Source organism: Stylophora pistillata, chromosome 8, assembly GCF_964205215.1.
Source record: "Stylophora pistillata chromosome 8, jaStyPist1.2, whole genome shotgun sequence".
In the NCBI taxonomy this organism is placed as follows: Eukaryota; Metazoa; Cnidaria; class Anthozoa; order Scleractinia; family Pocilloporidae; genus Stylophora; species Stylophora pistillata.
Window position 1 is genome coordinate 5,079,180 of NC_142526.1, and position 26,253 is coordinate 5,105,432.

General features: G+C 39.2%; 2 protein-coding genes across 2 annotated transcripts; one reads left to right on the forward strand and one right to left on the reverse strand.

Moving 5' to 3' along the window:
• Positions 1-642: 642 nt before the first annotated feature.
• Positions 643-19,496, reverse strand: LOC111327138 (uncharacterized). Its single transcript, XM_022931247.2, has 27 exons — positions 19,331-19,496; positions 18,797-18,863; positions 17,755-17,837; positions 17,137-17,259; positions 16,365-16,481; positions 15,272-15,349; positions 14,831-14,910; positions 14,112-14,217; positions 13,218-13,301; positions 12,521-12,607; positions 11,456-11,581; positions 10,910-10,972; positions 10,469-10,622; positions 9,958-10,012; positions 9,588-9,637; positions 9,410-9,482; positions 8,716-8,797; positions 8,058-8,123; positions 7,035-7,213; positions 6,448-6,562; positions 5,395-5,484; positions 5,064-5,162; positions 4,321-4,420; positions 3,849-3,955; positions 3,623-3,687; positions 2,685-2,743; positions 643-2,117 (listed from the first exon to the last, which is right to left on the reverse strand). The coding sequence occupies exons 1-27, from the start codon at positions 19,454-19,456 to the stop codon at positions 1,999-2,001; spliced, it is 2,553 nt and encodes an 850-aa protein (XP_022786982.2). The 5' UTR covers positions 19,457-19,496; the 3' UTR covers positions 643-1,998.
• Positions 19,497-21,336: 1,840 nt separating this feature from the next.
• LOC111327157 (transmembrane prolyl 4-hydroxylase) lies at positions 21,337-23,831 on the forward strand. Its single transcript, XM_022931270.2, has 3 exons — positions 21,337-22,319; positions 22,608-22,732; positions 23,350-23,831. The coding sequence occupies exons 1-3, from the start codon at positions 21,450-21,452 to the stop codon at positions 23,678-23,680; spliced, it is 1,326 nt and encodes a 441-aa protein (XP_022787005.2). The 5' UTR covers positions 21,337-21,449; the 3' UTR covers positions 23,681-23,831.
• The last annotated feature ends 2,422 nt before the right edge of the window (positions 23,832-26,253 follow it).

Genomic DNA, 26,253 nt, shown 5'->3' on the forward strand with positions numbered 1-26,253 from the left:
AGCATTCCCAATATTATAGCATGCAGTAGTGTATCAGTAAATTCAAAGCTTGAGCATCCTCCTCCAGATAAGTCCCCTTGCATTTGAACTTTTGAAGGCTGGTTTGTTCAAATGCCTGCCCCCTGTGCCAAAATTGTGTTCAGATGTGCTACATGAGCAGAGAATTTGCTGATCAAATTTTTTGTAAAAGGCAAGGTCAGTAGCTTCCTATCCACTAACTGCCAAATCAGGGGCAGATCTAGGGGGAGGGTGCAGGGGGTCCACACCCCCCCCCCCCTGAGATGACCTGCAGCTATCTAATACAAGTGGTATTCCTCCTCAAACAAATCCTGGATCCACCCCTGCAAATGATTTGACTATTCTTGCTTTAAAAACCTAGATCTTGTAGACCTTTTCTTCTGAGCCATTTGCTTGCAAAAGTAAACTCTTCACCTTTAAAAACTTCCCTAATAAAAGATAAAGAAGTGTATTTGCAGTGAAATAATTTGAAACTTTTGGCTCAAATTCCCCACACCACCCAGACAAGGTTCAAATTCCCCACCCCTGAGCACAGATGACATTCAAATGCCCATGGCACACCTCAGGGGAGGGGTGATAAGTTGAAGCTTTGGATAAATTGGTGCGAAAACCACGATGCACATCTGAATCAGAACATTTACCTTCTTTATTTGAATAATAGCAACAGATAATTACTGCAACCTGATAAGACAACAGTTGATTACATGTAACTCCTCAAGAGAATGTGCTACATCTATTAAATGAAATACAACAGCATTATTTTAACAAAAAGCACCACTCAAAGCTCCATCTTTCAACAAGCTTGACTGACATCTATGTCTAAACCTAACATTTATAACATCCAGTTTAGTTAAACCTTTTTTTGTTTGAAATTATAATAACACTCTAGAAAAAATGGCAAAAAAATTCATAACCACACGATATTCTATATAATCAACTTTGAATGTGCTGAACTGGGTCACCATTGAACATTTCAAGTATGATATTTTGATTAATCTTAGCAATTCACCAAATCAAAATATGGCGTCCAATTTGAATTACTATTGTTTTGGACTCACTAGCCTCGTCTTCACATGCAAACACAAAAGGATTATCTCATGTGTGAGAGGCTAGGGAGTCCAGAACAATGGCAATTCAAATTGGACACCATATTTCAATTCGGTGTTTGACAAGATTAAATCTGGACTGTTCTTAATTAATGAACTTAGTTGACTATACAAATGTTATACATTTAGTTTCTGTTGTTGACTTTTCTTCTGAAACAGGATGCAGAAATACCTATTGCCATCTGACCTCCAATATTACAACACATCTCCTTACCTACTGAAGAAATTACACCCCATTACTCATTTAATCCTTTAATCCCTGTAAAAGTGACCAGCATCTAATTTCTCCTTACAATATCACCCTTGGATCAAACATTAAGGTTAAGAGAATAAAGGAAATGATCACCAAATTAAAAAACACTCTTGATTTCAAACAAATTCTCCTTGCCAGTACCATAGGAAATATATGCAGAACAGTTTAGAGAATTTGTATACTGATGTTAGGGTGTAAAAGGGTTAAGACACAGCGTAAGCTCTAGTATGCATGAGACACTCTTGTGACAGGAAAAAGGTGTTACTTTGTAATTGAAGCTAGAGTGGAATGACGGGCAGCCACTTGAGATTTATACCACACATGGCCACTTTTGGGCACTTGTCAAGGTAACCATTTCTCAAATACAAGTCCTCCTTACTTCACAGGCCAAGAGCTGCATCCTATAATTAACATATACAAAAAGCTGTCCTTTCACAAGAGTTTCTTTAAGGGGAGTTTGTTGTGTAACCTCATCAACCATAGTTATTGTAATTACAAGACTGGTATTAATAACAGTTCATCATTTATGCCTAATCACATCCAGTTTCTAAATTTAACCAGAATTTGTTTCATCGGAGTAATGTATCTGGAGCAACCCTTTTCGTCTGTTCCTCTACGCTTTTAGAAGATAAAAAATCGTTGAGCCATAGGGATAGTTTCTGCTGGATTGCATGTAATGTGCTCCTTAGCAGATGGATTCTCAGGATCCACAATGTGAACTTTGTATGTCTGGGGATCCACTGCAAAGCAACAAAAGCGAAAACAAAGAGTAAACAGTAAAGTAAACAATTATTACTGGATGTAAAAATAGAGTCTGTAGTTGAGCCAAGTGGCACACACAGTCAGAGCTCATCTCGGTTTCCTTAGCATGAAGGGGCTAGGGGAATACTACTCCCCCCCCTGGATGGGAAGCCAGTCCCCCAAGCATTTCATCAGGCTTCCCTGACAATTCATCACTACCCTTTCACACTCCTAGATGGAGAGAGGCACTGCGAGAGTAGTGTGCTGCCCAAGAACACAACAAAAGGACCCGCCCAGATCTCAAACCCAAACCTCTTGACCCTGGCACACAAACCATTACCATGACAGGATGGAAAATGCATGCACTGTGTAAGTACCTCCCGTTGTCCCATACCAATATTTTGTATTCTAAGGCTTTGTATGGGACAACAGAAGGTACTTACAGTTCACGCATTTTCCGTCCTGTCACAACTGTGTCTCCCAACAATTACTGGATGACAATGTGCAAAATATCAAGATCTAATCCTGAACAGAAACCTGGTCAGCCATTTTTCTTTCTATCTCACCTGTAAGCTTGGGCAAGTAGTTGTTTAGCACCATGTCTTTCTTTTTCACTGTGCGGCACCTGTAGACAAACAACGTTTAAGAATCAATCAAAGCCTACATGGATAGATTGGTGTTACTTGACTGCAGAAAAGTTAATGGAAGCATAACTCAACCCAGTACATCGTAACAACAGTATTCATATTCTCCACACTGTTCTCTATACATCTCCTCAGTGCTGACAAGGAGAATTTGTTAAACAATTAATCAATTGTAGAGCTTTCCTTTATTCTTATGAACTAAATGTGTGACGCAGGGATGAATTGTAGGAAGAAATTAGATTGATGCTAGTCGCTCTTGGTGGCCAAAGGGTCATTAAGTTGACAAATAAGAGTGTAAACATTTTCAACAGGCCAGACTACAAGTAGTCCCCCCCTATTTGGTGAAGTCCTAACCTCAATTTTTTTTTCCCTGACTTTTTTTTTTTAACTCGCATGACAAACTTGGCCAAAACAAAGGGACTGCTTGCAGTCTAACGGTCTAGTTTATTGGGCAGGCACTCAAGCAGTCAATCAATCATTTTGTCAGTCATTTGTTTGGTCAGTCTCTTGACCATTCTCCCAAAGTTGATCACTGGGTCATTAGATCACTTAGTCAGTCTGTCAGATGGTCTGGCGGTCTGTCGGATCCATCTGTCTGTCTGAATGGTCCACCTGCAGGGGCTTCAATAACTGGCTAACAATAGTGAGATATGGGGCAGTGCCTGAAAAGGGGCTGCAAGGGGAAACCCAAATGCAAGAGCCTGCTTGCAGGCTTAACAAACTGTGGTAAGAGGTCTTAAAGGCTGAGTTTGTCCATCAGTAACTGGCTCTTACTGAAAACCCTATCATCTGTCTTAACTTAGATTTTATCATCAAACTTCCATCAAATTTGTGGATGTAACATTCCATGATGCCCTTACCCCTTAACTGCAACAGACTTCTTGCTGATACCATATGTCTGACACACATTGTGCTTGGTACATTCCTAAACACATTTATGAAAAGAAAAACATACTGTTAATCAAAAATACGTCCCCATAAAAGTTCCGGTCAATTCTGATTTTTAACTATGAAAAACTGTATGATCACCTCCAAACTACTACAAGAGCTTTCCTAGGCCCGTAAAACTATCAAACTTTCACTGACCTGGCTGACAAACACAACAGAGTTAGCTCCAATAGCAGCCCCAAAGGCGCCAAACATGGGGCGTGGCCTCACAGGTTGTGGAGTTGGTATGGAGGCATTGGGATTCCCTAATGAAACAAAAACAGTTTTTAATTTAGTTGTAAAATACAAAATATTTCACATTTTTCAAAATATTTAATTTTTTAATAATCTTACAAATGGGTATGAATCTTTCGAGACTGATATCAACAAAAGTGCTCCAACTGAAAAAAGCGTTGAACTTGGTCAAATAGCTTCCCTCAGTTGCCAATTTTAATGTGCCCACAAGAAGCAGAACAATGCCATGAGTTGGCTTTCCTTGAATTGTTTAATTTACAGTACTGAAATGTTTTAATTCAGTACTGGACTGCAAGAATTAGTTCCTTTAATTTTTTCTTTTTTTTGACGAAAGACAAAAAAATCATCATTCAACTATAGGCATTGCATTTCTTACCCATCTGGGACCATGCGATTTGTCCTCCTTTCACCACAATCTCTGGCTTAGAACCAAACAGTGCTGGATTCCACAACACCAAATCAGCCAGCTTTCCAACCTGCAAATTATATTTGCACCCTAACATCAGTATGCATATTCTCCATACTGTTCTCTGTGCATATTCAAAGGAATTGACAAAGAGAATTTGTTTCACAATCAAGAGCTTCTTTAGTTAGTGATCATTTCCTTTATTCTTGTAGCCTTACTGAGTGTGTGTTTCAGGGGGATTATTGTAGGGAGAAAATAGATGCTGGTCACTCTATAGCTAGTGGTTAATGGATAAACACCCTAACATCAGTATGCAAACTCTCCAAACTGCCTCTCTATACCTTTGTTTTTGTATTAACAAGGAGAATATGTTTGACAATCAGGAGTTTCTTGAATAAGAAGTGATCATTTCTTTTATTCTTATGAACAGATGTATATTTGATTGACTATTGATGAAACATTATCTTCTCCCTCTGTTTCACAAAGCAAAACCAAAACAATTAAGAGGGAGAATCTAGCAATGTTTTTGTATCATTCGCTCCGACGAAGGGCTAACGCTCGAAAAAACATCAGCTTTTGTAATCGTTACGGTGGCCAATTTACCATTTCAACTTTGTTGATATATCCAAATTATATATGTATCACAGGTCATATCAGGCATTTTCTCATGAAGTTCTTTAATAAAGGCTCTTTTACCAGACTTGTTTATTTACCTCTATTGATCCAATAACATGTGACATTCCATGTGCCAATGCTGGGTTTATTGTGTACTTGGCTACATAACGGCGCACACGGATATTGTCATTGTCACCCTTGTGAGAACACAAATTAATAGTAACTGTAAATACATGCCGCAACAATTACAATGTATCATTCCCCTGATCACAATCAAATAAACAATTTTCAAAACCTGGTTATTAACTAAACATCGCTATGCTTGATAAGCAATAAAAACTGAGCATTGGGAATTGCCAAAAAGGATGGACCCTAAGTTAATCGAAAAATTTTTATCTCACAAAGATTGAAATATTTTACAATTGTTACCTTTTCATCAGAGAGCTTTCCTCGCAGCTTTTTCATTTTGTCAGCTGTCTGCCATGTGCGACAGATCACTTCTCCAACACGGCCCATGGCCTGCAACGAGAACAAGATGACATTTCTGAGTTTAAAGTTGGATCTGATGTGATAAAGACTCTCGCAACTAAAAATACAGATGGTATAACCTACTCAGTTAGTACATGTGCTATATGATTGGTCAGTTTAACCAGCCAGTATTTTAAATAGAAACCTTCCCCATCTATTTGAACCCACGGGTATAATAAATATCTTACTGGCCTCGTTTCTAGGTCCATATGTATTGGTGACAATGTCGAAAAAAAAAATTAACTTTAAAAAATAAATAAATAAATAAATAAATAAAAAAATAAAAAAAAATTAACTATAATAGCTAACACAATTACTGGTAACCCAGTAGTTTACATTGTGGACTCTAAACAAATAATTCAAATTGAAAATAACATTGTTAAGAATCCCAACTGGCTGGAGGCAAACCAGTTGGCTATTTACAAGCATGGCCTAGGATTTGAACTCGGAGCTACCGTGAAACAAATCCAGGTAGTGGTTAGGGTGAGACTCGAACCCGGGAGCGACGGATTGTGAGTCCAACACGCTGACCACTTGGCCACGCTGCCTCCTTTTTCTTTGTTCCTGATTTTGAGTGCAATTTGGTGTTAAACAGCATGAGTAAATTTTTCAAAGACAACACAATTGCATGAGCCTGTAGGGTGAGAGCAATTTGTAGTCTTTTACCTCAAAAAAAAAAGGTGTATGAAGCAAGCTTATTGTACCTCTCAGTGAGTACATGGGCTATGATTGGTCAATTTAGTCAGTGAATTTGTTTCCAGTTTAAGATATAATAAAAATCTTACAGACCTTTTTTTCTCTGTCCATACTGTAAGTTATGGAACCTCATTTTTCCTTTCAGATTTATAGCCTAGGCTTTGCACTTGGCCATAAATCCAAGTGCGAAAACCCGGTCTGTTACTTAAAGTATCAACCTCCAGCTTGGTTAGTTAGAGTTATGTATGGGGTCTTTACCTGTGAATCTGAAGAGATAATGCTGATGGCTCCCATGTCATGGAGTATATCCTCTGCAGCAATTGTTTCTGCTCTGATACGAGACTCAGCAAATGCCACATCCTCCTTCAGATTTCTGAACAAAAACATTTCATCATTCTCCTATTTTAAAAGTAATATTTCGCAAACTTTCTAAACAGAAAACTATAACAGAATAAAGATACTTGACTGTGAAAAATAATTGAAAGTAAAAGATACATTTACAAACATTTTTGACAAATTGATGACGCACTTTTTCACTAACCATGTAAACCCTTTCAATTCAATAAGGGGATAATTAGTTGATCCAATAACAAATTCTCCAAACTCATATGATAACAAATGTATGACAGACAGTAGGGAGAATTACTGAGGAGATCTTGGGAGTGGATGGTTTAATGGATTAACCTGTACCTGAGCTACAAAGCCACCTTTTGGAAAGGAGGGAAGGGAAACTTTTCCATGTTCACTACTCCCTGCTTATGAATTGGTTTATTGGTTATAATTGTCCAAATGTAACTTTTAAATAATTATGATTTATTTCATATATAATTTATTTGAGACCGTACTTGTCAAGATGGTGGCAAACCATCAGCATGTCCAAGTGCTCATCAATGGTGTTGCGGGTAAATGGCCTGGTTGGGTTGGTTGATGATGGAATTACATTCTCTTCAGAACACACTTTAATGATATCAGGGGCGTGGCCACCACCTGCGCCTTCAGAGTGATAGGTGTGGATTGTTCGACCCTACAGTCACCCGAAACAAACAGATATGTTAGACAACTGTGGTGGTCAGGAAAGTCTAATTGTTCTGTCACGCGTGACTCATTGCGTTACACGTTTTCACGTATTGGTTTGTTAAGCATTGTGGGATAGCAGAAGCATGCTGTCAAAAAAGAAAACTGTCATTTGTAGGTGCTCTGGTGAAGACGCTTTCTAGTTTCACCTAAACGTTTATTTTCAATAAACCCGGTTACACTGCTGAAGAAGAGTTCTGACCTCATCTATTTTTTGGGTAATGGATCAGAGCTTGACGGATCGGAACACTAATAGTTGCAAACAACAGATCACAGTGAGGAGTCAAGCCCCTTTCCAGCACAGGAAGTAAATGTGTTTTGGTTTTCATCAGAATGCATCACTCCCTCTGTGATTCTCTCCATAACAGAGTATGCTTGGTTTTGGCAGAGAGAAAATGCTACCAACTCATTTAGGAAGTACTTTGTCTAATGCTTTAAAGTCAAAGCTGTGACCTTTAATTTGCAGCCTCAGTGCATCAAGTTTTCTATTAACTGGGTGGGGCATGAGAGATGCTAAAACAATTCACTGAGGGACTGGTGATTATTTATTGCCTGGGGAGGAGGGGGTCTGGAGATTTTGGTTGTGTCAATCACAATTAAATTTAACTGATCCCCACTAAGGCTTTGACGTCTTCCAATAATCCCTTCCTGATCGGCAGTCAATCCTCTACAGTCCCCCCTTTAAACCCCTTTGGCAACAACTTGAACCACCTCTGTTTCCACCCAAAAAGCATGTAAATGCAGCCTTGTATACTGATGGTGAGTGTGCAACAACATCAGAGCTATACAATCACCTTAAAAGCTTCCACAGACTGTTCAACACAAGCTGACTCATTCAGTGTGTCAGTATGGATGGTAATCTACACAAACAGAAATAATCATAACTATTGACAGAATTTTTACCAAGGAAAAAGAAACAAATAAATAAATAAAAAATTAGTAATAGACTGCAGATTAACTCAAACTTTTTCTCCTCATCATTGCAAGTTTTGCCTTTGTCATTATCACAACTGCTTCAGTTACAGCCATAAACAAGCAACAAGAACACAAGTTAGTCAAGTCATACAGGAAGTTTAACATAACTCCAAAACATTCAGAATATTCCTTGTGATTCTGGTGGAGCAAGAATCCTTGTGAAGCCCATATGCATGCCATCTGGTTGTTCCAAGTTGAATCTAACCACAATCATATCAGAATTCTCACCCATTATTGCATCGACAGTTCAACTCGTATCACTTTCATTGAAGAGAGGTAATTTTCTTTAATAGGTATTTAATAAGGCAAGTGAATAAATTATTCCCTTAGCTATTCCACTATTTCTGGAATCACAATCATGGCCATTAATCAATGAAATTTGAAGCATTGTAGAATTGATAACAATATTATCATTAAAAATTATTGTACAAAAAATATCAATTAATTACTAAAATAAATAATTGCTAAAATACTCACCTGCACATCATGTTTTTCAGCAGCAGTCAGTGCACAGTCAATTGCAGCAGGAGTTGTTCCCCAATCTTCATGAAGTTTTAAGCTTTTGCAAACAAAAACAGTTAGATGAACACTGACTCGTTAGTTTGAAGTGATAAAAAAGTCAGGTTTTTTAGCAAAAAGTAAAATTCTGGAGGAAAAAGGACAACATCTTTATCATTCAATTTTTTTCTTTAAAATAATTTTAGAGTCCAATTTTTCCCTTAGTTTACACATAAATTTAGCTTCCTTTAAGTCATCTAATTCAAAGGGCAAAATGCACTCTCAAAGCTTATAGAAAGCTGATTGTTCTTTCACAGAAATTTCTCCATGGCTTATTAATCCAACTACACCCTAACATCAGTATACTTTTTCCTTTTACATATAAATTTAGCTTCCTTTAATTGTCACCTATATTCAAAGGGCAAAATGCACTCTCAAAGCGTATAGAACGCGGATTGTTCTTTTGCAGAATTTCTCCATGTCTTATTAATCCAATCACACCCTAACATCAGTATGCATATTCTCCATACTGTTCTCTATACATTTCCTAAGGTACCACTAAGGAGAATTTGTTTAACAATCAAGAGCTTCTTCAGTTGGTGATCATTTCCTTTATTCTACTGACCTTAATGAATGATTCAGCGGTGATATTGTACGCAGAAATGAGTCTTACCCAATAGCACCAGCCTTAATCTGTTCTTCTAACTCTGCTGCTACCCCACTAGACTTTGAAGTGTTTCCCTTGCCTAAAAACAGGATTGATTTTGAATTGCAATCATCAGAATAAGCCTCACTAACACATTATAGAAAAGTCAAGGAAAGAAGAATCAATGAAACAGAACTCAGCTCACCCGTGAACCCAAAGTTAAGAGGGAAGCCGTCTGTACTTTGAATCATTGCCCTGAAAAAGACATTCAATTATCTTTTCACTTCTGCAACCATTGTTAGACAATCAGTTGACTCTTTAACTCCCTGAGGTGATTAACATGTAACTTCTCCTTATAATATCCATACATTATCCAAGAAACAGGTAATGAGAATACTCAAATTTATCAGGTAGAAGTTGTTACCTTGATCTAACACCAACTTCTTATAACTAACTTACAAGGGAATATATAGCAGTTAGAGGGGAGAATTATCAGTCAGATCTTGGTAGTTAACGGGTTCATTTATTTAAGGGTGAAGTGTAAATCTCAATCCCATCTTTTTCATATAACTCACTTGATGTGGTTTGGCCCAGGAGTGCAAGTCGTTGCACAAGTACCTGTCGCAGGACCTGTGAAGAACAGAAAATCACTTTTATGTTAGTTAATAATTTGAGTACAAATAGATGTCGTCATTGGCAATCAAGAAATACCTTGACTGTTAGATCTCTACTTGATAATTAGCATTCAGTGTATATTCTTTGATGACTGAGCAGTGTGATTACCAAAAAATTAATAACCAGCTGCCAGTTGAATTTCTTGTTGACAGGAACGGATCGAGTTTAATACACTCTTTCTGGATACCGGTACATTCATTGTATATTTGAGTCCTTCTGCATGATATAGCAAATTCCGAAAAAACTTCCCATCCCAAACTACTCAATCTGTTTTGACAAAAATTATAACATGATGGCCATGAGGTGCAGTGATAAATAATGGTTCACCAAGATCACGAAAAAGGAGGACCTTCTTCAACAAGGCCTACCAATTAAAATGTCAGCATATATATTTAGAACAAAACTTCATACCAGTGCCCCCTCCAACCATGGTGGTAAGTCCAGATGCGATAGCTTCTTCGGCAAGTTGTGGGCAAGTGAAGTGAATGTGTGCGTCAATCCCACCTGCAGTCAAGATGAGTCCCTCACCAGCTATGACCTCTGTGCCAACACCACAAACCATCCCCTAACACAAAATAACTAATGATTAGCTTAGTTTTACAGACTGAGGTACATGTATTTCAGCAAAGTTTTTATAGGAATATTTAGGAAGCTATATAGTACTGCAACCCCTAAATCTGTCAGTTTGACTATCAAAGAGTTGAATTTAATAATATTTTATTGAGATTTTATATAGTGCCCAGGTATCTACAAGGAGATGCTTACATGTGCATTACAACTCATTTCTCAAAAATAATTATGTTATCATAAATTATCATAAACGTATCATCATAATAATGGAGTTGAACCAACCTTTGTGACACCTGCCATTACATCTGGGTTACCACCTTTTCCAATTGCAGAAATCATACCATTCTAAGCATGTTGTAACAAAAAAAAAATGTGAGAAAATGTCAGATCCCCAGCAGTATAGTTGCAGGACTGTTATACACTACTGCACCACTCAAAATTATGCTGAAAGAAATGAAATAACTATCTTATTACATGTATGTGGTAAATAAGGTAGTCCAGAGGTAAATCTGAGGTGGGTATCATTGTTTGTGAAAGCCCACCAATTGAAGATAAACAAGTTTGGTTTAAGTTTCATAAAATAAATGGCTTTCTAACCTCACTTGCTTGAGCCACATTGAGAAATATTGGGGCCTATGTCATTTTTGTTACAGACCTCATTATGCTTGGTCCATACTGCAACCATGACCTCAGGCCAAAATTCCCCCATGTAGTACTCACACTCTTTTGATATGTAGTTAAAATTTTCTGTTTTCCTTTTCCTCAATTTACTTAATTAATATTAAGTTTGCAATATGAAGTAACGTTACAGTAGTGTAGCACTGACACCTTTATTCCCACATCAGCCTTGATGACTCCAGCAACTGCATCCACAATCAGAGCATTGGTGATAACAGTGTCAAGTGCTGTATCATTGGTGACATTTGCTGCCTGGCCCATGCCTTCCCTCAAAACCTGCAGGAAGGATAAAACATCAATTTAATAAATTCTTACAGCTGACAAGAACTTTCCTCACTGATAATAAAAGTGTTTATTACACGACTCAGGCAGTCATAGGGCCAATAACTAAAATCAACCAATCGAAATGCTCTATATTGCCGGTCCAATATTCTCTAAGTATTGGACTGGGCACTGTCCTGAATGGTCCCGAATGATACCGCACTTGTGTCCCTTTGAACTTCAGTCATATAATAAATCTCTTATTAACCAAGCTTGCTCGGGACCGTACTGGAAGAATATCGGCCCTCGGTCTTTACTGTACGGACCTCGCTGTGCTCTGTCCGTACTGTCAAGACCTTGGGCCGATATTCTCCAAGTACGGCCCTCGCACTTGGGTAAAAAGATATATGTATAAATCTGAGAGTGGCATATGCATGATGTTTCTCACAAATTAAAAATTAAGTTTATACAACAAGAAGCAGAAAATCTTACTGGTCCTCTAACAAAAAATTGGTTGTTAACAAAACGTTCCAAGAAAGAATGTTAAGAAAGATGGTAAGTAATTTTGAGCTTGGTAAAGAAAATTATAGAAAAATTTTTTTTCTCTCAGAGTCACATGCATAGAACAAAGCAAAAAGTTCTGAGTGACCCCATGAGGAATCGAACTCCAGACTTTAGAATTTCTACTCTTCAATGCTCTACCACTGAGCCACAGAGCCTCTATGGTGAGCAAGGCCCACCACAAAGTTCATATTTGACACCCACCCTGCATACTGCTAGGATCAGCAATATCCCATGCTCAAGACTAGACGAAAAAAATCTTTCTGTTCCCCTTTCCATACTACCCCCCCCCCCCAAAAAAAAAAAATGTTTCATACACAGATCACTCCAAGAACAACAGAAAATTTTTTACAACTTGAAGGTATAGTGTTTCAATTAGAAGCAAACGCTCACCTTTCCACCTCCAAATTTAAGTTCATCCCCATACACTGTATAATCTTTTTCCACCTCAACAATGAGACAACTGTCACCGAGACAGACCTGAGAGGAACAATAAATATCTATAAATTAATAATAAAATTTCTAACTTTCCAGACTGTTTGTAAAACTGTCCTAACAAATGTTTTTCTCCCCAATGCAACCTGCACCATTTAGTGACTAGTTAAGCACATCATAACCCTTTCCACTCTAACATCAGTATACAAATTCTCCATAGTGTTCTCTATAAATTTCCTAAGGTGCTGACAAGGAGAATTTGTTGAACAATCAAGAGCTTCTTTGGTTGGTGATCATTTTCTTTATTCTCCTGTGACCTTAATGTGTGATTCAGGGAAGATGTTGTAAGGAGAAATTAGATGCTGGTCTCCCTTAGGGTTATTTTACCCTTTGACCTTTAATGAGTGACCAGCATCTAATTTCTCCTAAAACATCTTCCCTGAATCACACATTAAGGTCAAGAAAATAAAGGAAATGGGAGAAGTGCCCAACTAATATCTGGGATGCATGGGCCTATAAACCCATCAAAGCTTAGATTTTATTCAAGCTCCCTTTTTTGCAGTGTCTTTAATTTGCAGCTCTGTGACCTGAGAGGATCATTTCTTTACCTGTACATTACTTTTAATTCATTGTTAGCTGTTCAAAACAGACAAACCTTGTCTCCAACAGTTGGACCATAAATTTCAATGTACAGTGGTCTTGGGATGGTCACTTTACTGACACCAGCGTCAACTTTATCCTTTTGTCAAATGAAAACAGTTCATGATACTGTCATTTTAGATTTGTAATTAATAAATGTTTAATAACTATTCTGTGAGAATATTGCCTGTTTAACTTTAAAGTTGATAAAAGCTGATAGTTTCGAAAGAAACTCTTTGGGGCTGCGTCAGTGAGGGTAATGAAATAATTTGGATATATCAACAAAGTTGAAATGGTAAATTGGCCACCGTAACTTTAAAGTTATTCCGCATGTGGCCAGGAAATGACATGTATTACGACTTATTATTTTTTATATTATCTGCATTTAATCCTTGGAAGAAAGAATGAAATTTTAAATTACAAGGGGGTACTGTAACAAATCCCACAATGTAATTGTTATAGATTTTCCTATATCTTCCAGAGATCACCATTGTGAATTTTTTTGTTTTTCTTGATGGGTTTGGATCAAAGGCCTCTTTTAGCATGTTTTGAACCTTTTAACTATCATGATCTGATTGATCTGATTGATCTGATTGCTAATTCTCCCCTTTGGTGCTATATCAGGATAACAACTTCAACCTGATAAGTTTGAGTATTCTCATTATATGTTTGTTGGATAATGTATGGATATTATAGGGAGAAGTTTCATGTTAATCATGCACTTCTGGAAGTTAAAGAGTTAAAAGACCACTGTCACAGATTTTAACTCATTAACTTTTCTTACACTGACTTGCGAGAAACACTTTGAGTCTTAAGTCACAAAGTTTTTCAAAGATTAATTAACTGTTCCCAATGATCGAGTACCCAATCAGTTATTAAGAAGTTTTTAAATATCATTATATATACAAACCTGTGGCTTATGAGCGAAACCTTTTGAAGCAACTTTCTTCATGACAGCATCTAAGTTTTCAGGTGAAGCTGGTCCATCTGTCAGTCCATTTCCTCCCCGGACCACTCTAGCAAGAGAAATAAAGGATATCTTTTTAAGATCAGTGGAAAAATTGACAACTATGGGAAAAGCTTGAGCAGAATTTTGTACACTGCAAGACACTTAAAAAAACCGATGGAGTTTTATGTTCTGGGCTTAAATATGTTTTGGGTCAGACTCTGACTCATTTTAGCCCAAGCCACTGAGCAAGGGTTGAAATGACTCTGGCATAAGTCAGGCCAACAACATATTTATGCCTAAATCACTATTCTATTCTTTGATATTAATTTGGAGGGAATTGAGAATATGAAAACTGAAAACTTGACAACAAAACAGTTTGGACAATCACTTAGGCATCTACAAGTGAAATGGCTTTTGTTTTCCTCCAATGAAAATTCATGCACGATCAGGCAAAGCTGGCAACATTGGCCATCATAAAGAGTTTCTATAGCCGGGCAGACATTTTGAGAGTTAGCCCTTCATCAGAGCAAGTGGTATTAGACTTAAACATAATTATTATTAAAAAGCGGGTAAAAACTAGTCAAATGAGAGCTTCAAGGTAACTTTCAATTACAAGTAGCAAAGACTAGTTTTGATCCTTTTGTGTGCAAGCATTACCAAAATTAAAAATCTTTGCTCACTTGTTTCCAGCAATATCAACCAGTTCAACTGTTTTGGTGTCTCCGGGTTCAAACCTGACTGCAGTACCAGCAGCAATGTTCTGTACAATTAAAAATGATCACAAATCAACAAGTGTAGGCTTGTTATCGTAAATTCGGTGCCTTACGTTATGTCTATAGCCTCTCATTTTGATTACGTAGTGTGTTCACGATGTATTTCCTTCTCTAGAACTGTTGCACTGTTGTCATTGAAACACACGTGCATCAAGGAGTTTGCTTCATTCAGATCTCAAATCCAGTTCCCAATCACTTGGAAACTTTGCTTCTATCTCTAACATTAACTTATACAATTCACCTTTCTTCTTGTCACACATTCTCCTTCCAAATTAGTTGAGACAATTTGATATTATATCAAAGATAAGAACCTGGATCTGATCTTCTTGTCACCTATTTCAGCCTTACCAGCCTCATACCATAGGCAGCTGCCCTGTCAAATTCTAGTTGCTTGTTGACCTCAAGGAAATGATAATGACTTCCGACCTGTGAGGGGAATAAAATATCAGATTTGTGCAAAATACAAGGATGGATCCAAACATCTTTGATAGAGGTCCAAACTTAGAATGCCAAACTACAGAACTGATTTTAATTAGTTCTTTATTATCCGACTGCAACCTGAACAAGGTAAGAAACATGTCACGACAATTGAATTTTAAATACTTTGTCTTGGGTAGAATCATTCAATTGTTTTGATGCAAGAGTTTTTGTGCCAAACAAGTAGAAAGAAAAAACACTCAAGTCTGATGGGGGCAGGGGAGGGGGTCTGGACCTCCTTGATCCTCTCCCTGGACCCGTCCCTTGGAGTTGAGTTAGCTATTTAGATCTAGTTAACTAGCTATTTGGGTTTTCTTGGAAATTTATCAAAGTAATTCTGTGACATGCAGTGAAGCCTAACATTTGGAATTTCTCTCCTCTGGACATCTCAACTTCTACTTTGAAAATGCTATAAATCAGTTGATTCATGCAGCAACTGTGCCTTCTTCAAGAAATGAAGCACTTGGAATTGATCTCAAGAAGTCTCTCGTCCATCTCACCCAAAAACCAATTTCTAATGTTTTCATCCATTTATTTCTGAGTGTTGGGTGAAATTATTAGTTAAGACAAGTTATATGGACCTATATACATACATACATATGGGTGTAGGTATTTACTATATTATGTATGTAATATGTATGTTTAACAAATTGACAGTGGTTTAGTGTGGTCTGAGCTCTTATCGACAACAATATTTGTCACCACAGTGGTTAAAATGTTGTAGACTTACGAAGTGCAGCTGAATGAGTTGCAACAAATTTTGACAGAACAAGCTAAGCCACTGTCGATTTATCTTTTCCACAATATTGATGTCAAATAAAACAATTCTTTCAGTGTGTGACACATTAAAGTGAGCAGTATAATGTCTGTACTCTTATTAACAATGGCAAATTGGCCAATCAGATTGTGACATTACTGCCAATAGTGGTAGAAATGTATATATATGGACAATTACAGGACATACTTGAATAGGTCGGTCACACAAGCTTGTGACCTTCAGTTTAATGGTCTTTCTCTGAGCATTCAATAAAATGTCTCCTTTGACAGAAGGAATCATGGCACCAGGTGAATTCTTACCGCCCTAGAAAAATGATATTAAGTATTTAAAATAAAAGATGAGCATTTATATCATTTGTGGAGGCGCGGTGGCCTCATGGTTGGTGCGCTTGACTCCGGATCGAGTGGTCCGGGTTCGTGCCCCAACCAGGACATTGTGTTGTGTTCTTAGGCAAGACACTTTACTCTCACAGTGCCTCTTCACCCAGGTGTATAAATGGGTACCGGCAATTTAATGCTGGGGGTAACCCTGCGATGGACTGGCATCCCATCCAGGGGGGAGTAGAAATACTCCTAGTCGCTTCATGCGACAGAAACCAGAGTTAAGTACCGGCCTAATGGGCCACTAGGCTCGTAAACAGACTTTACGTATTTATATCATTTAGTTTTAGTAGAAAGAGATGTCAAAAACAAAATTATGTCCCCTCCAGGAATTAAAATTATAGGAGTATTCATAATATTATTGTTTTATGCTACATGTACAGATACCAAATGAAGATAATCTTCAGTATTCTGAGCCACTAAGCTCAAGTGTTGACTTAATCTTATGCACAAATTTCTAACTATAAATTAAGAGGATACTTAATTACTGAGCCCTTCAAGAGCTCATTGATATAATTTGTTCACAAGTAATTGTTTGTAATTATTAATTAATATTTCAATTTCACGTCAGTACTCACCATAGACACAACATTAGCACTTGCAGATGAAAATATCTCCACTGAAGGCACAGGAAGAAAGCTTCCATAGAGGGCAAGTTTTAAGTCACCATTTTCTTGGCATATGGGACTGTGAACTGTGACCTGAGGGTAAAGAATTTAAGGATTAATATCAATTTCTGAGAAACTGTGCATCCACACCCCTCCGCTAACTCAACAATAATCCTAAGTTGTTCTCAGTTGACTGTTGGATTAGGGGAGGGGTGGGTGTGGTGTCAGTCATTTAGATACAGGCATTGATCTGAAAGGAGAAGTGATAAAATGATAGCTGAATTTTATAAAGGTATAATTTTCAAATATAATAAGCATAATCTAAGCATGGCATACTCCAGGCCAACATGCAATAATTTCGGGAGAAAATGTAAAATAAAAAGATAACTTGACAGTAATTTAATTCATAGTCAGTGACTATATTTTAACCCCTAATTACTCTCAAGATCTGATTGTGAATTCTCCCCTCTAGCTGCTACACATTCCCTTGTAAGTTAGTTATAAGTTTTTGGTGTTAGATCAGGATAACTTGGCAATGTTGCTCATTTGTGTATAGGGAGAAGTTACATGTACATGTTAATTCCTCACCAATTTAGTGCCATCAGGAAATGTGCCTTCCACTTGCACTTCTTCAACAAGTTCCCCTACACCTGGTAACACTTGATTCACACCTAATGAGGAAAATACCTTTGTGTTCACCCTCTACACACTAACATCAGAATGCATATTCTCCATACTGTTCACTAGCTATGCACTACCCAAGATGCTGACAAGGAGAATTTGAATAACAATCAAGAGCTTTTTAAAGTTAGTGATCATTTCCTTTATTCTCATGACTTAAAGTGTAATTCAGGGGTAAGACTGTAAGGAGAAATTATATTCTAGTCACTCTTGGGGGTCATACCTCACCTGCTATTTCAATGTAAAATGTTACCAGGTAAGTTAAATAATGGGGATAAAAATCATATGCAATGCCTGCTCTTAAAAACTTCAAAAGGTTGAATGAACCAAAATGCTGAAGGGTATTTCCTTTAATGAGCATCCTAGGAAGCCCCACCTGATTGGGATTTAACATCTAAGGAAGTGAGTGGGAAGTACTGGGTTGAAAGGTCGAGGTTTCAGACCTGAGCAGGTCATTGTGTAGACTTGCACACAAGTTGCACTTTTAAGCGCGTAGCGTGACAGTGAGCGCGAAGCGTGAGCGAGCCAAGCCGAGCGAGCGTGCGTGCGGGCGAGCATGTAGGTCCTCCCACACCAGAACAGAAAACCAAGCGAACAACTTTGAGAAAGTCTAGTCATTGCGTTGTGTTTTTGGACAAAATACTTTACTCTCACAGTGCCTCTCTTCACCCAGGAGTTCTGTCAGGAAAGCCTGATGTAATGCTGGGGGGGTAACCTTATGATGGACTAGCATCCCATCTAAGAGGGGGGGAGTAATACTCCTGGTCTCTTCACGCTACTGAAACCTGGATAAGCTACACATATGGCTGACTGGGCCACTTAGCTTGAGGACAGACTTAACCTATTTCCACGGGTAAGGGCTTAACAAGTTTACCTTATATCAAACAATATTAGTCACAAAAGCATATTTTAAAGATTGTAATCTTTAGAGTGGATGTAGAAAACTGACCTAAAAATTGCTTCCCTAAATTCATCAACTCAGCAACAGTCTTTCCATCACGGATGAATTCATTGAGCTGTAAAATGAAATTTGAACAACAAAATGAACAGAGCTGAACAATGTGCACTCCCACTATGGACCACCCAAAGCAGACTTCCAAGATTTCAGCTAATTCAACAACACAGTATTCAACAAGTATACTGGTGTGGATGGAAGACTTTGATTATATTCTTAGAGTAAAGATGTCGTTTTCACGCTCTTTGGAAGTAAAGTGCACGTGGAAGGCGAGGTTTGTTGTGTTTGCGTGAGGGACAATAGAATGTTATCGCTTTTAGTAACAGTTACTAACACACATGTTATGCACTTGTAACAACAGCTGAAATTTAGCACACGTTCCTGTACCATACCAGTATATCATCGAACACGAAGGTCTGTACTGGGGTTATAACCAAATGCACGTGCATGTTACATAGGAACCCATATTTGCACACAAGCATCACAAATTCATTTGCACGCGCTTGTAACCAGACGGGTTTTCAGTACCTGAGAAGCAATCAGAGCCACAGTTTCCGGTAAATTAAGTTTTAAACCACGCGCAAGTCTTTTCTGAGCCAAAAACCCAGTTTGGTGTATCAAAAGACCCTCTAATTCTCTTGGACTTAACTTCATCTTGCCAATCCCAGACAACTGGACAAGGACAACAAGAAACTCCCAGAATACTTCGCGGTTTACTTCGGAGTAGAGTACTAGTGATCAGTTATATAATCGTGGTAAACAGACATTAACAAACAAGTGCTATTTTTTCTTGTTTTATTGAATTTTTTACCCTGAAAATGAAAATTTTTATCTTTAGATAGCAAGTCGTTAGGAGAAAATTATCTGTAAAATCATAGCTGCGACTATTAAACGAACGGGAACGATGGATCTCGTGACGAATATCACAAAAACTGACGGTTAAGCGTGACCTCCTTCGCAGCCATTCCTTGGGATGTCACACAACGCTTTGGAGGAGCGTTCCAAGACATACTATTGAGCAAAATGGGTCTAAATCTAAATATAAATGTCTAATCTGCAAAGGGCAATACAGTCCATCTTCAGCAGATATACCCACCCATCCCATCCCAGGGGAGGACATCCACCACACAGTAATCTCGTGCGTGGGAAATTAACGTCTCCTACCCCTAACCCTGCACTGAGACGGGACCTACGATTTATTCGTCCTTATGCGAGAAGACTAGAATATCTATCCATTCCTTGATATTATAGAAAGGTAGCAAGTTCTCCTCAGTTATTTTAAGACCCTGAGTGTTAGTCTGGCCGGGGCTTGAACCCTCGACCTCCCGCACAACAGTCCGACGCTCTACCAAGTTGAGCTAACCAGGAGGCGGTACAAGCCAACAAACACATGACTTGGATGAATTTACAATCAGACACTTATGTCATACAGTCCACACAGAGTGTATGAAGAGTTATTTGCCGTAACAGCATCACAGCCCGTGTTATGTGCTTATGGAAGATGAACTCTGATGCAGAAGGCCTACGAGAACTGGGGATCAATCAGGCGATCAGGTGTGGTACGTATTTTCAGTTGTGAAATATATGGTGCCTCGTGTTTAGTATTACTGTTGGTACACATTTTAATCAGTGACTACAGAGCCTGCACAAGATTCTTCATCGTACAGGATTCAACTGTTGGAGAATCTTCGCTCTCAATGGCTGATTCCGTTCTCGTTCTGATGTGCCACGCCCTTACTTTTCACCTTTGGGGTATCAAAAAGCTTTGTCGCTGAAAGGCCGTGTTCTCTCCCGTCTATTTTTCCAAAGGATTACCTCCAAGCCACTCCCTTGTATCTTCTTCATCTGCTTTTTTCTTTTTTCAGGCGAACGCGAAGCGCGTTTCATGCGCGAGGGCAAAGCGCGAAAAAAAAAAATACTGCAAACGCTGAGTTTCTGGATAAGAACGGAGCCAGCTTTATGCCGTTGCGTAATGGCGAGTTTATCAGTAGGTCTAAGGCTGATGGGATTAGATTGAAGTGAACGAACTGAAGGGAACATGGAATAACATTTTCCACTTAATAGCACAACTTCGGAGAGTATCATTAAGTGTGAACACAGAGATTGTTCCATCTGCTACATTTTTAAGGCCACTGGGTATATCCGGGCCAAATAAGGAGATAAGGAGAAGAAGGAGCTCATCTCCACTATTTCACAGTCCTGATTGTTTTTTGTTTGTTTGTTTTTGTTTTGTTTTGTTTTGTTTTGTTTTGTTTTTTTTGTCATACTCTCGAAAATCTCCAGGCGAGTCACTCTTATTTCAGTCCGACCAGTTTCGCATTTACACTTCCACCGGTACTTGGAGTATGAGAAGAAAGGCATGGTAGAGTTTAAAGAGGGATTGGGGTAGAAGGGAACACAAACGCTTTTTTCCGTCCATGTCTCTCATTTCTAAAGTGTAGCACATCATTTACAGAAACTACATATGTCGGAAGCCTTTTCATTTGCCGCGCCCTCATGTCTTTACGTGGACGGTGTTTAACACGCGAGCTTTAACGTGTACGTCCTAATTGATAGCTCCACACAAAGCTGCCTTGATGAGGAGACTTGCGTTACAAGAAGGGACCGTCAAATTGGTTTTCTAGCCATTTGCCTGTGAAATTAAGACATGTATTCTTGTCTCGCCGATCCTCGAGTAAATTTTGCTTTTTTGGCCCTGCTGACGGTGCACAAGTTTTACTTTATAAACTCTCTGAGGGCTGTAAACGGAATATCAAGATCGAATTCCACTCAAGATGGGTCCCAAACTTGTGCAAATGAATTTCTTAAACCTAAGATTTGCCCGACGAAGAATGAGGAACGTAAGACTCAGGACGCAATTTTCCGCCTTGGGAGGCTCGATGGCGTGAAAGTCGGCCACATTCGGGAAATGAAACTCGAAGAGAATAAATCACATCAAGTTGTCACCCGCAGTATGCAACCATTGTTATTCGAGATAAACGAATTTCTAAGCCACAAGGAATGCGATTTGCTCATTCAGTTATCCCAACGGAGCCACCTCACAGACAGTCTTACAACTAACGGAAAAGGAGAGGGAATTAGTAGGGACGAATTGGAGAAGAAGATGGCAACAAAAAATTTGAACCGCGAAAAATCTATGCTCTGCAGGAAACTCCAACGACCTGTCTATGACTCTGATCGTGACGAAAAAATAACCCTACAAGAGTTTATGAGACTTTTGGATCGAGAGAAATACGTTTATCCTACAAAGGAAGATGCATTGCCGATATTTTCTATTTTTGATTTGAACTCAGACGGGTTTGTTGATGACAAGGAGTGCGCAGACGTCACTAACACAACCTACGTCGAATTCCTTTTTCGGGTCGAGAAACTCAAATCAGATCCTCGATATTTTATTCGGTTTAGTGAATCTGCGGTGCTTTCTAGAGACACGCCGATTGTGAGAACACTCCAGAGAAGGATCGCTAAGCTTACGGGCTTGTCTAAAACACTAATAGAGAAAAGTGAAGAAATTCAGGTAAGTTTTATTATGAAAATACAAAGGCCTTTGACCAGGGATCTCACGAGAGAACGGGTCTAATTGTCTCCTCAAGCAGACATGGACTGTCACGCAACGATCTCGTTGCGCGGCATACTCGCGTGATAACACGCGCCACCAAAATCCCAAAAGGTGTAAGCTCCACCTCTGAGTGGTTAAAACGTGTTATAGTGTCGGTGATATTGGTCAAGGCATGTCGTTCACTAGCAACATGAGGAAAAAAAATTCTTGATCTCCAAAGATGAAAACTGCTTTGTTTATGCTCAGGTGGTGCGTTACTCTGTATCAGGCCACTACAATGCTCATTACGACACAACACACGGTCCTGGATCTGCCAGGTTAAAGGAATGCTGCCGTGATGGACAAGTTACTCAAGACTGCCATTTATGCAGGTTTGTAATCGCCCGGTTCGTTATGACGTGCGGGTAAGCCTTCTTTGTTATCGCTTCGGTACGAGAGCGTCTTTGCCCCGTTTGAGGGCTTGAAGTTTGCAAAGGTCCTGGTACTGATAATTGTTAGGGCCAGAACCCCGGCAAACCTCCCCCTGACTCGTCTTAAAATCTTCCAGTGGGGGGCCCAGGAGAGAAACGCATGGCCTACAACTCTTAAAATAAGGGCCTGCCTGCAAAATAGGTTAGTTACCGTATACTTTGTCTTAATGTCACTATCAAACGTTTTACCAACTGAGGCAGAGAGCCAGAGAGAAAAAAACAAGCTGGCGAGAACCCTGGCACTAGGACTCACTCCCCTTAGTCTCCCCTCACCCAAGTTTCCCGGGATCTCTACGGCAGTAGAGCTGCTTTGCAGTAGAAGCTCATAGTCAGCTCCGAACGACTGTAGTTTTTTAAATATATTTTTTTTTTTATTTCTGGCTTAGCGGCGCACAAAAGTCTTGTTCCACTTCACTTTGATTGTCAGACTTTTGCGGATATCCGAATATTTTCAAAATCGGCATCATGACAAAAAGGTTATTGTGGTAATTAAGCTCCTCTAAATTAATTTTTCCTAGGTTCATGACCATTCTCCTTTACTTAAACGATGTCTCGAAAGGTGGCGAAACGGCGTTTCCCCTGGCGGATGATCCTCAACGCTTCTACACGAGAAACTATTCCTATTCCCTCAATGAAAGATCAAGATGCCGCGAGGCTAATCTACTGATCCAACCAAAGAAAGGCAAAGCTGTCGTGTGGTACAACCATCTCCTAGAGCGTGACGGGGATGATCACATGGGTGACCTTGATTTGCTGTCGTTACACGGTGGATGTGACGTCGTTGAGGGGGTCAAGTGGATTGCGAACGTGTGGTTGAACGCACCCTTTAGAAAAGAAGGCAATTCATAGATTGAACTTAAGTATTTTAGATCGTAATTAGTCGGATTACAATGGCAGTTAGAGCGCTTTTCAAATGAGTCTCGTAAAAACCAAAACCAAGTAAATGGCCAATCAGGAGAAAGGAAGATCCCCTTAAGAGCCAATGAGAACTTAATGTAAAAGCGACCAGTGCCTAGAACGCGGGAAAGCGCGGGAAAACGCGGGCGACCAAGTCGTGATTGGTTTTAGTTTTGCGTCTGATTGGTTACGATAGTGGCGCGAGCTTTCCGGTCTACCAATCACAGAGCGAAGTAAAGCAAAACCAGTGTAATCCTGGATTAATTTCGACACTCAAGTGAAGATTGCTCCATCAGGAAAATATTTACCGAAGACACTTGTCAGTAAAAACTTGCTTGAGTTGCATTTCTCTCATCCCCCTAACTCCAGCTATCCTTGCAAATTTCGCCCTTAGCAATAATTGAAAAAATCGCATGGCGGCTTGAACGACAGGAGACTTGTCAAGAAAATAATGGCTCTATTCTTTCATCTGTAGTGCTAAGAAAAACTTGCCCGATTTTTTTTACCAGTTTGACAGATCATTTTACACCTCTAGAGCCCTCCAGTCTTGGCCCCTCAGGAAGTTCCCCCTGAATTCTTGGTATCTGAGAAGGAAGCTTTCCAGGCCTTCTCAACTGTGAAGATCGGAAAAAGCTATTGGTCCTGATTGCATCCCAAACAGGGTACTGAAGGAGTTCGCTCAAGAACTAGCACCAGTTGTCAAGGATATTTATAACGCTTCCCTGATCGAGGTTTATTTTCCTGATTCCTTGAGGGCCTCACTGCTGAACCCAACCCGCCCTAAGATCTCACCCCCGCAGCAGATAGAGAGCGGTTTGCGGCCCATCGCTCTGACATGCACTTTTGCTAAGGTGCTTGAGGGATTCACACGTGACCGCTTGATTACACAAGTGTCTCATCAGATCGACCCTCGTCAGCCGAGTTTGTTCGTTCAGGACATTCCACCACTGACGCGTTAGTCTATTTGCTGCAGGCTGTGTATGAGGCAGTGGATACAGGGAGTTGTGGTGCTAGGCTTTTCTTTGCTGACTACTCTAAAGGTTTTGACATGATTGATCACAATGTGCTGATCGACGAGCTAAGGAACATGTATGTGCACCCTGTTCTAGTTAATTGGATAATTGCCTTTCTGTGTAACAGGACTCAGGCTGCGAGGATTGAGAACATTTTATCTGAGTGGAAAACTCCCAAGGGCGGTATACCACAGGGCACTAGGTTAGGAGTCATTTTGTTTACAGTCATGACAAATAGTTTATTGTGCTCATGGAACCTTAGAATAAAGTTTGTTGATGATACCACAGCCCTTGAAATAATCCCCAGGAACAGTGCTAGTCTACTCAATTTTGTTACAAACGACATCTATGCTTTTTCTGAAGATCACAGAATGAAATTGAACCCTACCGTTGAATAGGATTCACAATAAAATTATGATTACTCATTTCCTTGCATTTGAAATGCAAGGAAATGAGTAATCATAATTTTATTGTGAATCCTATTGTAATTGGTAGTAATACAGTTGAGAGAGTCATGACATATAAGTTACTGGGCGTTTATATTAGTAATGACCTGAAATGGAACCATCGCGTAGAAGTCATTCAGTCATTCAAGTCGATGAAGTGCGGAAAAGCTTTGAAAAAAAAAGTTTGAGGCGGAAGGGGTCAGAGGAAAAGTCGGGAAGCGGGAGAAAAAATGGAAAAAAAAGTGCACATTTTCTGAGGGTATTCATTAATCCGCAGTATCTCGTATTATTATATGGCTGTGTCTCACAAGGACTGGGAACTACCGAATTCACGAATTTGATTGGCTCAAATCAATATGAAAGCGGTCTAGATATTCCCATCTGGGCCGGAATCTAGACCGGTCTAGAAAAAAAGGTACAAAGAATATACAAAATTGGCATATAAGACACAGCCACATAATAAACATCTTATCAACCGAGCGGGAGGTCTATATGGGAGAATCTTGACCTCGGTTGCTGGTACAGGCCTTACTGCGTTCGGTCTGTACTGGCGACCTCGGTCAAGATTCTCCCATACAGACCTCCCGCTCGGTTAATAAGAACTAAATAAATGACGGTAGAGGAAGTTTAGGGTATCCCAAAAGAGGAGGGGGTGGGGGGGGTTTTTTCATTATCAACTGTTTTCTTCAAAAGAGTCCCGATAACTTTTGTTAATATCGTAGAACTTGCTGGTCTTCGAAGAGACTACAGAATGGTCTAGTTATTGCTGGGAAGTTTACGGCATCAGTACCAAGAGCGCGACAATAGGACGAATATTAAAAGAACAGCAAGAACATCGAGACTGATAAAAAATAACTTGAAAAATCATTCTCCTGTAAGGATTCCGTTGTAGTTAAAGCCTCAGAAGTCAAAGATGAAGTGGAAATAGGTACAGGTCCTCCTTGTATCCCTACTATTTAAGAAAGTGAGGGACGATGGTAAGGGGAGGGTGCTTTTTTACGGAAGGCGCTTATTCGTGATCGAGGAAATATATGGAATTTTTTAAGCATCTTGGATTTTTTCCTCT

Excerpts from the sequence above, each read along its gene's own strand:
- LOC111327138 (XM_022931247.2), bottom strand. The coding sequence starts at position 19,456 with ATGAAGTTAAGTCCAAGAGAATTAGAGGGTCTTTTGATACACCAAACT. Across the intron at positions 15,350-16,364 it reads TGTGTGACCGACCTATTCAA|GTCGGAAGTCATTATCATTT; the intron begins GTATGTCCTGTA and ends TTCCCCTCACAG. Across the intron at positions 9,483-9,587 it reads TCTTAACTTTGGGTTCACGG|GCAAGGGAAACACTTCAAAG; the intron begins GTGAGCTGAGTT and ends TCCTGTTTTTAG.
- LOC111327157 (XM_022931270.2), top strand. The coding sequence starts at position 21,450 with ATGTATTCTTGTCTCGCCGATCCTCGAGTAAATTTTGCTTTTTTGGCC. Across the intron at positions 22,320-22,607 it reads AGAAAAGTGAAGAAATTCAG|GTGGTGCGTTACTCTGTATC; the intron begins GTAAGTTTTATT and ends GTTTATGCTCAG. Across the intron at positions 22,733-23,349 it reads CAAGACTGCCATTTATGCAG|GTTCATGACCATTCTCCTTT; the intron begins GTTTGTAATCGC and ends AATTTTTCCTAG.